General features: G+C 49.8%; 1 protein-coding gene across 1 annotated transcript; it reads right to left on the reverse strand.

Moving 5' to 3' along the window:
- Positions 1 to 8979: 8979 nt before the first annotated feature.
- LOC149329484 (uncharacterized) lies at positions 8980 to 10491 on the reverse strand. Its single transcript, XM_089562258.1, has 2 exons — positions 10350 to 10491; positions 8980 to 9431 (listed from the first exon to the last, which is right to left on the reverse strand). Exons 1-2 carry the CDS (start codon positions 10489 to 10491, stop codon positions 8980 to 8982), a joined length of 594 nt encoding a protein of 197 aa, XP_089418384.1.
- Positions 10492 to 12649: the final 2158 nt, after the last annotated feature.

Raw genomic sequence — 12649 nt, forward strand, 5'->3', positions numbered from 1 at the left:
GTGGTTTAAATATGACTTGAAAAGCTTACCAGTAACTCCTCGAAACCCATAATGCTCTAACTTTGTAGATAAAATTTTGTGGTCCATTCTGTCGAATGCTTTCGATAAATCGATCAGAATACCTAGGGTCATTTTGTTATTTTCAAACCCTCTAAGTATTAATTCCTTCTGCGTCAACAAAGGTAACTCAGTGGACATGCCTCGACGGAACCTAAATTGCTGTACAGATAAAAGCTTGTGCTTATCACAGAAACTGGTGATTCGCTTGCATATTATTTTTTCTGGACCTTTTGAAAAAACGGGCAACACTGAGATCGGTCGATAATTTGAAAAGTTATTCTTATCGCCTGATTTATATATAACCTCTGCTCTTGCACACTGCATAATATCTGGAAAGGTACCAGTATGTAAACACGCATTGTAAATTTAACAAAGAGATGCTGTCAGCAGGTCTAAGACGTATTTAACGGGCTTAATTTCAAGATCATCAATGTCCTGGGCTTTACTATTCTTTAAGGACATAAAAATAGAGTAAATTTTTTCCCCAGTTGTCGGTTCAAAAAAGGTAGATTTAGGATTAGGTGCACCTAAATATTTTTTTAATTTCAGCGCTGTCTTGTATAGGTGTTCCTGAAGAGAGATTTGTAAAGTATTTGTTAAACTCGTCCGCGAGGTCCTTCCCTTTCTGTGTTTTAGCATTTAGTATTAGTTGAAGTACTTGATTGTTTCGTGTGCCAGTATTCAATATTTTGTTAACATCGCGCTATAGAATATCATTCTGACTAGTTGAACCATAACCATAATAACTTGAAACTTGAAACGGAATTCGGTAAGAAACATAGCCAGTTTGTCGTTTTTCTTTCGCGCACTTTAGGCGTTGCAATGCACAACACTGATATAACTGTTGCCAGAAGGACAGGTAACATCGTTAGGAGCAGCTATCAAAAATAATATACAAGTACAAAATAGCAGGCCATAGGCACTCAGGGAGAGGCGGTTACATTGCGCATCTTATCAAGGTCGGACTCACTATCAATTCGGATAACTCGGGACGTTTCCGTTTTCCGTGCGTAAAGCCTGCCGTTCCTGACCCATGCGTAACGCCAGCCCACCTCCCGTTTCTTGCCAATTGTCATCCCAAGCAACTTTCTCATTTTTGGGCACAGATGCTCATTAACAAAGACAGACTGTTTCTCTGAGAAAACTAGTTCATCTGCACCGCACCGAGTTTTCCGTGCTTCCTGAAGAATGGCATCGCGCTTAGCGCCGTTTTTGAATGCCACTGCAATGTCGCCGTTACTATTCGTTTTTTGCTGCGGCCTTTTTTTCGACAGTATCGTCGTCGCCATCTTTCTGGTCAGCAGCAGCGCTTCGCACAGGAAACCGGTGGCAGATTTCAATATCGTCTTGTGTTATAGATTCACCAAGTGCGTCACCAAGCCTGCCAAGAACATCCATCAAATTTTCGTTTTCGTCCTCAGGAATGCCATTAATCTCAAGGTTTTTTATGGGAAGCATATTACAATAGGTAACCCAAGCGCTTCGTGACGGTTACACGCCGTGCACACCACGTGATACAATGACGTCACGACAGATGAGAGACGGGGCTCCAACTCGTGCCGTCACTGCGGTTGCACGCCGTGCAGACCACGTGGTATGGTGACGTCACACCACGTGACACAATGACGTCACGACAGATCAGAGACGGGGCTCCAACCTGTGCCGTCGCTGCGGTTGCACGCCGTGCAGACCACGTGGTATGGTGACGTCACACCACGTGACACAATCACGTCACGACAGATGAGAGACGGGGCTCCAACTTGTGCCGTCGCTGCGGTTGCACGCCGTGTGAATCACGTGGTATGGTGACGTCACACTCCCGCGCATTTCGAACGCGCGTTCACACTCGGTGTGGGTGAAACGCTCGCTCCACCGGGCAGGCGGACGCGGCTTCCTTGGCAATCCAGGCGCTCACAAAACGCGCGTCTCGGGGTTAGTCGGTGTTCCGCTGTAGCCATCAACGTTTTTAGATCCCTTTAAATTTGAAAGCTGCGGTGCGCGGATTGTCAACACTTGTTTTGCTAGTTGGTAATACATACTTCTGAAGGAACCAGCGCACAAAACACAAAACACACAAACATAAAGTTGTAAGTTCAGCGCTCCTGTCCGTCGTGTTCCGCCTTTTTCTTGTCCGTTGTGTGTTGTGCGCTGGTTCCTTCAGAAGCGCGGATTGTCGCCTTTCCGTTTCCTTCCGTGCGGTGGCGCTCGCCACGCTGTGTGCCCGACCAGCGTGGCCCTTCGCGTCTACGCCATGGTCACCGACGCCTGATTTGGAGCAGCCAGCAGATATCAGCATGGAAGATATCAGCTGTCCTGTGCCAGTTGTTGGCAGTGACGCTTGTCTTACAGTATACAAAAGCTTCAAGCAAGGGTGCTTAAAGCATCCCACCCGAAAAGATGCTAGAGTTTACCAACATTGTAAACAAAGCAATCCCGATTTCTTTGAAGGGAGGTCCCGTTTTTGAAAGGGACGTTTCTTGGGAGCTGCTAGATGAGCTTGAATTGCAAAACCTTGTTCGGCTTGGATGTGCAGAGCATATGGCCACTTTTACATGCCAAGTGCTGCATTTTGTCATAGTGACACGCATCCACTTCTAGGCGAGAGACGTGAACCGTCGGCTAGAGAACAGAGAAATATTGTCATTGCAAAAAAAAAAGCTCGCCTTCAAGTAGCCATTCCCTCCGTGCTTCCGACTTAAGTGTGTCTGCATTTAATGCTAGTCTGTGTTCAATGAAATTAACATTCTAAAAATGAAAGTGTAGTACGCTGCTCCTGTCTGTGCTATCATTGCAAATAAAAAGCTCTTCTATAGTTATTCCCTCCCTGCATCCAGCTAAGTGTGTCTGCATTTATACTTGTGCTCTCTGAAATTGGAATTCTAAAGAACATGCAAAATGCTGCTCGCATGTGCGGTGCTTCGTTGATAATATAGCGCGGAATTTCGTGACTGATCTAGAAGCGGAACATCGCTAGTTTTATCCTTTCATTAAAGTTTCGTGCATTCTCCCGAAGAAATATTGATAGCTCTACTCCAACATACGCATATCATCAGCGCTAAACGTCGCAAACGTGATGCGATAAAGCGCAATGCAAACGATTGGTTTTTTGCGAACTGGCATCAGCCTGCTCTTTATCTCACCCTTACTAGCCAGGTGAAACATTTCTTTAACCATAAGGCTGAAGTTTCAACGTGACAGCTCCAAAAGTACAGCAAATTTGAGTTCGACGTGTTCCCTCCCAATGTTATCGCGGATGAGAAAAGGCTGTCACAGCAACTGCCAAGCGCGAGCGCTCCGGCGCCTCCAGGCCGACAGCGACAGCAGCGCCGCGTGGTGAGTGGAAGCGGACGGGGGCCGCTTTCTCGGGCGCGGAGCGGGAGAGCTTGCAAACTGAAAGGGATTTAAAAACGTTGGTAGCCATGCCGTAGTCTTCCCCCAAGACGAAGGCTTCTAGTGGTTGTATTTAAATGGCCAAGTATTCAACCAAGGAAAGCCATGTACTATCAAGCCTAGCCATCAATATGCTTCGCATCTGACTAGGCTTAACCTTAGCTAAGCCTCAGCAATTTTTTTTTCCTCGAGTACTGATCCTGTGCGGTGATCCGCATCGAGTTTTCATTTGCCATGTTTTTTAGTTGTGCAAGTTCTTTGATAAGCTCATCATGTGTCACTTTCAGAGCGGCTTTCTCTTTTTTCAGATCAGCACAGTCTCTCCGAAACTCCTCGACATCTTTGTTCATGTGCTCAAAACTAGCCTTCAGTTCCTTTACTTCTTTGCGCATTTCACGCTTCAAGTCAGCTATCTCAGTTCCAATGATGAACAACAAGCACGTTTACACTGGTCGTAGGTAATAGCAACTGGGAACAGCAACTGGCAGCACAAGCAACGGGTTTGGTTTCGGTTTGGTTTGGTTTTGTGGGGTTTAACGTCCCTAGGCTATGAGAGACGCCGTAGTGAAGGGCTCCGGAAATTTCGACCACCTGGGGTTCTTTAACGTGCACTGACATCGCATAGCACAGGGGCCTCTAGAATTTCTCCTCCAAAGAAATTCTAGCCGCCGCGGCCGGGATCGAACCCGCGTCTTTTGGGCCAGCAGCCGAGCACCATAGCCACTGAGCCACCGCGGCGGCACAAGCAACGGGAAAGACTTAGGAGTAGTAATGCAACAAAGTTGCGAGAATGCCAACCTGCGAAACAAGCAGAAAATGAGCGTGTGTTCGGTCCGTTGCGTTCGCTGCGAAGTGTCAGAACCAATGCAGAAAAGCAGGAAAGGAATACGTATGTGCAAGCCTTTTGTCTTGTTCCTATTCTGGCTGGGGGGCTCGCATTTCGATGTAGGCGAAGTTCTAGAGCCCGTGTGCTGTGCGCCACTGTCGTGTGGTGAAGTGTTCAGGCCAGGGTACTCGTAAATACCACGGGGAAGCCAACCGAAGTGGGTAGTCGCGACTAAGTACCCAGAGCGTGCCCTTTTTAGCATCACAGCAGCCGGTATAGGAACCATGTCTTAGAAATGGACGCTATTCTCCACTGTCCTCTCCCTCTCATCAACGACTTTACTCCTGCAAGACCCTGTTTCTGGCACTGAACCTCATGCGGGCTGGGGTAGAAATGAGCGCTTTGCATATAGGCTGACGTATTGGGTCAGTGTATACATTTTTTGGGCAGCCTCGAGGGCACTCGGTACAAGTGTTGGTCTCCCTCGGCACACGTCGACGGCGCACTGAAAACTTTATAGGTTTTCCTCTATCAAGGTGGTATTACGCAGGGCTGTTCCAGTGCCACGTATGCGGTCAAGGCAACCTATGAATATAATTAAGCTAAGATTTAACAAAGAGGTCGTGGGGCCACTTCGACTTCGTTATAACCAAAAGCAACGGTGCATATATTTCGCCGACGTGTACTTTGTATTGCGCCGTTGTCATCATAAGGCGTAGAGTCGAAGTTCTGAATCCTTTGTGTGACATAGTTTAATACTTATAGCGGATACTGATGTATACTATATTATTCTATTCGAACCCTGCCCTCTCGGGTGCACTCTCTACAGCGAAGTTAAAGTCACTGAATTTAACCTAAAATTAACTTTGATATGAGAGCTTATGGTTCGCAGCCCATCTTGCCATAGCTTGACGCATGACGTTCTTGATCAGACAACTGGTCTTGCTGCCTTGCCTCGTGATGACGTCACTCACGAGAAAAAGAATTCGAGAAAGCCTCCTTATAACAAGTAACCTTGTGATGTTATCAAGGCAGGAGAATCAAGACCAATGCCTGTTTTTCAGCAGGGCTTATCATTTGAATCAGTGCGAATGTGCAAACGAATGAAACACGCCCCTGAGGTCGTAGCATAGCTTTCGCTCTAAATTAGCAATGTGCCTGTACTCATCAGCTGGGGAAGAGTTTTGGCGGATAGCGGCACCAAAAGCTATCACACAACAATCAGTCTTTCGCATATTGTTTAGCGTACGGGATCAACCCGTGTGAGTGACACAGCTTTCCAGCGGCGACATATTTCGCTCGGCGCGCATTCCGGTATACGCGGCAAAAGCGGCAGCCGATCAGCCTGCGATTGTCGCCCTGGCAACCGGGGAGGGAAAAAGAGGAAAGACGCTACTGCAATCTGTGTGCCGGCGGAATACGCATTTCTTCGACACTCCGTGCAACGAGCGTAGGTCAAGAACGATGCCTGCTGCAAGCGCGCAGTATGCGACAGTGGGATTTTCCCCTGAGCTCGACTGGAGGGCACTGAAGTTCGTCGAACCCCTGCCTCCGCATCGGATATGCAGTGCCTGTGGCCTGGTGAGGAAGAGAACGGTCTTGCTACCGTGCACACACGTGTTATGCGAGTGCTGCTACGAGCAGTGCGGGCGGGATGGTTCGCATGCGTGTCCACTGGACGGCAACCACTACGAGGAGGAGGACGTCGCTCTGGCGGACTTCCCTGCGGAAGAGCTGCTTCGGAGAGAGGTAAGCGAAGCAGAGAAAACAGCCGAAATGTTTGTCCAAAGGAACTTTTCACTAGAACAGCGCTTTTTCAAATAGTTCATGATTTGTCGCCAGAGAATCGTGTGTAAAGCGAAATTAATTTGTTTTTTTTGAGTTGGAAGAGGAGTTTAGTCGCGACGAACATAGTTGGTCGAACATAGCGTTTAATGCACGTACTGCTTAGCCGCGGCAAGGTGAGACCTGCTTGCCTGTTTTCTTCGGTTTCTCTAAAATTACAGGGTTCTACGTAGAATGCTCACATTTCTCGCGTTCAGCTTCCTTGTTTCTTTCATATAACAGCAGACATTACACGGGAAACACCCAAAAAACTGGGAACGAAAGGGCGAAAGACATGACTTGGTGCATTGATATACACAATACACCCGACTTCCGGGACAAGCCGTCCAGCTTCCGGTGGCTTCACTCGCGCTCGTCTCAGAAAGCGGTAATGCGGCATTCAACCACCTAGTGGAGATCAGTGGGCGTAGACGCTGTGAGCGAAAGATAGCATGAGGCGGCGCACGTCCTTTGTAAAGGTGCAGAAGCTTCTACTTTTCGCTGAAGCCGTCTAGCGTCGCTGCAGAGCTGTGACGTCACCTCTTGCGTGAAAATGAGGAAGGGCGCGCGAGAGAAGAAAAATTCAGGGGGGCGCTTTGTGGGCCTAAAGCGCGGAGAGGCGAAAGCCGTAAGCGCGGTGTTGTTGCTAGTGTCATTGATGTCTGGTTACTATGTTAAGCTTCGCCTCCGAGTATGGAACTCGATAGTGTCTTGCAGCCTGGCAGTGAGTCCTCAGAACGACATCGCCCATTCGGCTCTACGTCTTCGGTAAATTAGTGTTTGAGGAAAGGAAATGTATGTCTCGCATATCTTCGTGGAGACTTGAACCTGGCCTTAAGGGAAGGGAGGAAGATGGGAGTGAACGAAGACACCGTATTCACTAGACGCGCATTTGTTCATTCCAAACCATCCAGCTGGCATGGCGGATTTTTTACCGCGCTCGTCTCGCACTCCGGAGACCCTGCTTCGATTCCCCAACTCGACCAATTTCCTACTCGGTTTTATTTATTGATGTGGTCTGGCTAGAAAGCTTAATTAGAATAATTGGTTAATTAAGCAATGAACTAAACTCCGTCCCACTTAGTTGGAGGATGACTATGCGATACCTTTAATTGGTTGCCTGCTTACTAGCCAAAGTATAATTTGCGCCGTTTGAAATTCGCGCACTTTGACGTCACGACCATTTCTACCAATTAAAAAGCGTGACGTTTCTGTCTACAACACCTGCTTACAACGATGAGGCACTAAAGGCTTCCGGCTTAATAAATCCGCCATGAGGGAATGGTGGCATAGAGGTATCTGCTACCGCCAGCGTCGACGCTTCAGGGTACGCGATTGTTGCGACGCGCGTCTGTACTTTCACTCTTTCCTCTTATACCTTTCAACAGGTACAGTGAGGTGCGTTTCCGAAGTGAACGCAAAGAACCATGGGAAAATCGTCTGTCAGCTACTTCCGGTTCCAAATTTTTCCCACGCTCTGCCTTCTGCATAGCAATTGCCATACATTCGTGTATCGATTATGCGCTACTCTATTTGTTCTGCGACATTGCGTATTGCACAGCATCACTGTAAGATCAGCGCGTGCTGCGTATGAAATCGTCCTGAACGCGGAAAATGAAAATAACAAAAGTTATGTTTTTTCGTGGTTATATTATGTCAGCGTAGGCTGGCTGTTCTGCGTAAGCACCGCACGGCAGAGGGTAGCAGACGGCCTATGGCTTCAGCGTCGCGTTTCTGGCACAACGTTGTAAATGCCAACGCATGCAGCGCACACCTATCACTACCGCCACTTAGCTTAAAGCACGTTTGATGTGTACACTGTTCCAAGAGGGCAGTTATCCGCCTTCCCTATGGTTCAGGTTTCCACCGAGATGTGGACACCTCGCCCTCACCTCAAGCTACGTATATCCTGGTATAGCAGAGCTAAGCCAGTGGAAATTTCGATTGCGAAAACAATACTACGCTAAGCTTTGAGCCTTCAGCGTGGCGCGGCGGTACTTACATTTGACCTTTCGCGGAGTGACGTGACACCAGCTGCGAAAAAAAGGGCCCCCAGCTCGATCCGTCTAAGGAGGGCGGCCGTAGTCACGGCGGTGAGCCTCGCGCTCCTCTCAACAATGGCGCTACAGTCGGTGACGTCATACCAGCTGCGAAAAAAGGGCCCCCAGCTCGATCCGTCGGCGGAGCGCGGCGGTGAGCCTCGCGCTCCTCTCACCAGTGGCGCTACAGTCGACGTGACGTCATACCACCTGCGAAAAAAAGGACCCCCAGCTCGATCTGTCGGCGGAGGGCGGCGGTTGTCACGGCGGTGAGCCTCGCGTTCGTCTCTCCATTGGCGCTAGAGCCGAGGTGACGTCATCATCATCATCAGCAGCCTGACTACGCCCACTGCAGGACAAAGGCTTCTCCCATGTCTCTCCAATTAACCCTGTCCTGCGCCAGCCGCGGCCACCATATTGCCGCAAATTTCTTAATCTCATCCGCCCACCTAATTTTCTGCCGCCCCCTGCTACGTTTGCCTTCTCTTGGATACAAATCCACTCCGTTACCGTGAAGGACCAGCGATTATCTTCCCTTGGCATTACATGCCCTGCACAAGCCCACTTCTTCCTCTTGATTTCAACTAGGATATCTGTTGCATATCCATAGCGTGCCCGCAGAACGCCGAACCAGGGAAGCAGCCGCACAGCCAGTAGAAATAGAAAAATTAACGTTTATTCAAAAGTGTAGGACGTATTTATAAGCAGCCTAGTGGCCGGAAGCTAGGAAGGAGCACGTTTACATAGCGATAGCTCTAAGCTATGAAGGGTCACCAGATAAGGCGATAAAAGGTGCGCGCACATCGGAAACACACGTGAAGATGCCACATTCCTTCCTCCTCAGAAATGAAAGCGTTGCACTGGCTTGCGTTCTCTTGTCGAGCGTCTTAGAGCTTGCTGGGCGACACCCGTATTCAACGGGGCCACCGGCATATCTGGTGCTGGAAAATGTGGAGAATCGTTGCCATTTGGGATGCGCCGCGCATTGGTGTCTTCATCCGGGCTCACAGTTTTTGGATGCTGTAGTTGTGTTGCTTCGTCTGGCTCACTGGGATGTGTGGTGGTTGTAGTTACTGCCGGGGTAACCCCTGGTGCTTCTTGCCGCGGGCGGACCTGGTCTACGTGCCGCTGGACGACTCCGTCACATGTTTCCACTGTCACCATTCTTGATCCAGACGTCGCCTTCACATGGCCGGGTGTCCACTTGCTCCCCGCACCGTAATTGCGGGCATATACCTCACTTCCAGGTAGTGGCAGGCAGTCATCGTTGCTCTCTTTTGGTCCCGCAAGGGCTGGAGGAAAACATGTGTCCAAGTGTGAGCGTGTTTGATAGCCCAAAAGCAGCTCTGCTGGGGATTTACCCGACTTTTGCGGAGTCCTCCGGTAGTTAAAAAGCAACCTTGCTAGGTTCTCTTCCAGGTTCCCTTTACTCATTTTTCGAAGGCCATTTTTCACAGTTCGCACGGCCCTTTCCGCCGCACCATTAGACTGGGGATGGTATGGAGCGCATCGAAGGTGCACAATGTTGTTGTTTGCCATGAACGACGCGAAGTCTTCACTGGTAAACTGGGTACCGTTGTCAGAAACGACTGTGCGAGGTATTCCAAACCTGCTGAAAATGTCACGCAGACCGTTAATTGTAGTCTGCGTAGAAGCATGCGCCAAAGGCAGTGCTTCGAGCCACTTGGTATGTGCGTCGACTACTACGAGTATCATTTTTCCACAGATCGGACCCGCGTAGTCAATGTGAATACGGGACCACCTTTCGCCTGTTTCAGGCCAGTTAACGACGGGGGCCGCGGCTGGCATGGGCAGATTTTGCACACAGTGCTGGCACTGAGCAGACACCTCTTCAATGTTTCTGTCGAGGCCTGGCCACCAGAACAGCGAACGTGCGACGGATTTCATTGCCGGTGAACCCTGGTGCGTTTCGTGTAGGATATGCAGCACTCGCTCCCTAGCTTCGGTCGGTATTATGACCCTATTACCCCAGTACACCAGTTCATGTGCTACGGATAGTTCTAGTTTACTGTCAAAAAACGGCAGCACAGCCCGAGTCATTCCGTTTGTGTTCCTGGGCCACCCATGTAGTATGTACCGTTTGACCTCGACCAGGACAGGGTCAGAAGACGTCAATGCCTTCAGCTCACGCGTTGTTACGGCGCCATTGTTCAGCTGGTTCAGCGACAGCACATATTCGGGCGGCTCACCGTCATCGCCAGATTCCGGAGACCGCTGCGGAAGTCGGCTCAGGGCGTCCGCATTCAGCATCTGTCGTCCTGGTGCGTACTGTAGCCGGTATCGGTAGGCCCCCAGGTGAAGCGCCCGCCGTTGTATCCGTGCGGCGGCCATTGTGGGCGTTTGCTTGTCCGATCTCAGCAGGCCGAGCAGTGGCTGATGGTCCGTCACCAAGGTAAATTCCCGACCTAGAAGGTAGTCACGGAATTTCGTGACGCCGAATACCAGAGCCAGTGCCTCTCGCTCGAGCTGTGAATACTTGCGCTCCGCCTGGGTCAATGTTCGCGAGCGGAACCCGATTGGCCTGTGAATGTTACCAGTCGTGTGAAACAAGACAGCTCCCACACCGTACGAAGATGCATCACATTCAAGCTTAAGTTCCTTCGAAGGGTCGAAATGAACGAGAGCCTTGGGTGTTTTAAGGCTGTCCTTAGCACGTTCAAACGCGAGCTCTTGAGGCTGTTTCCATTGCCAACGTGCATTTTTTTCAAGCAGCTGATACAATGGACCAAGTGTGGTTGACATGTTCGGCAGAAACCTCGCGTAAAACGTAACCATACCCAAAAATGCACGTAGCTCGCTGACATTACAGGGGCTCGGCGCCTGCATGATAGCGTCAAGGTTTTTCTCTGTGGGATGAAGGCCATCACGATGGATGCGATGACCAAGATAAGTTACCGGTGGGGTACGCAACTTGCACTTATCGATCCTTAGCTTTACACCGCACTCTCGGAAGCGCTCCAAGACGTTTTTGAGCCTCTCACCGCTGTCACTCGCTCTCTCGGAAATGAGCACATCGTCAAGATAAGCCTGCGCTCCTGGAACGCCAGCCAAAACTTCATCCATTTTTCTTTGGAATATTGCGGGTGCAGAGGCTATCCCGAAAGGAAGCCTATTGTAGCAAAATAGCCCTTTTGGCGTATTAACATGGTAACGAAAGAGTTAATGACGCAAACTTTCTTCGCGTTATCGTCTAAAGCCACTTGGCTGTATGCATCCCGTAAATCAAGAGTGCTGAAATAGTCCCCATCATGAAGTTGGGCAAACATATCCTCAATGATTGGCAATGGGTATTGCTCTGTTGCACACGCTGGATTTACCGTGGCCTTGAAATCGCCGCAGATTCTTACTGCACCGTCTTTCTTAAGCACTGTGACTATTGGCGTTGCCCATTCAGAATGAGCAACCGGGGACAGTACGCCCAGAGAAACTAAGCGGTCTAGTTCAAGTGACACTCGCTCGCGTAACGCGTATGGAATGGGTCTGGCCTTACAGAACTTGGGTATGGCGCCTTCCTTCAGGTGCAAGCTGGCGAGGACCCTTGATAAGCCCCAGTTCCTCGGAGAACACGTCGTGGTAGTCATGGAATATGTTGTTCACGCTGGCTTCGCTTGCTTCTTTTGTTGACACGGAGTCCTCGACAAATCGAACCACAGGAACGCCTGCGCTGTTCAGCTGCTGGATTAATTCACGACCACAGAGGCTTGGTCCCGCACAGTCCAACACGGTCAGCGCACACTTTACTGTCGCCCCTTTATGGCAAACCTGGAGCGCAAGCTCCCCAACTATTGGAAGGCGTCCTGTGTAGGACGATAAATTCAGGCTGGACAGTTTGAGTTTCGGCCATTGCTCGCGATGCTTATCGTACAGCTGACGCGGAATGACACAAACGGGCGACCCATTATCGACTTCCATGCTAAGCTGCACGCCTCCCCAGGCAAATGTTCGGCGGATCGGTGGTTCCAGACAGTTTTTTCGTTGAGATACCAAAGTACAAATGTGGGCGGCATCGTGTTCCTCGTCTACTGGGGTTTCCACTGCCACAATATCATTAACCGGCGTTTTTTCACTTACCCACTCCGCCCGCTTCCGATCTCTTAACGTTACACCTATGATTTTTTTTTCATACCTCGCTGCGTTGTCCTTAACTTCAGCTGAACCCTCTTTGTTAGCCTCCACGTTTCTGCCACATATGTGAGTACCGGTAATATACACTTGTATACTTTTCTCTGAGGGATATTGGTAAACTGCCATTCATGATCTGAGATAACCTGCCATATGCGCTCCACCCCATTCTTATTCTTCTAGTTATTTCCCTCTCATGATCTCGACCTGCTCGATCTGTCGGTGGAGGGCGGCGGTAGTCACGGCGGTGAGCCTCGCGCTCCTTTCACCAGTGGCGCTGCAGTCGAGGTGACGTCATACCAGCTGCGAAAAAGTGGGCCCCCAGCTCGATCTGTCGGCGGAGGGCGGCGGTCATGGAGGAAGGTAA

Source organism: Amblyomma mixtum, chromosome 9 (assembly GCF_055824585.1).
Source record: "Amblyomma mixtum isolate Tamu chromosome 9, ASM5582458v1, whole genome shotgun sequence".
In the NCBI taxonomy this organism is placed as follows: Eukaryota; Metazoa; Arthropoda; class Arachnida; order Ixodida; family Ixodidae; genus Amblyomma; species Amblyomma mixtum.

Excerpts from the sequence above, each read along its gene's own strand:
- LOC149329484 (XM_089562258.1), bottom strand. The coding sequence starts at position 10,491 with ATGGCCGCCGCACGGATACAACGGCGGGCGCTTCACCTGGGGGCCTAC. Across the intron at positions 9,432-10,349 it reads TCCGGAATCTGGCGATGACG|CCCTTGCGGGACCAAAAGAG; the intron begins GTGAGCCGCCCG and ends GTTTTCCTCCAG.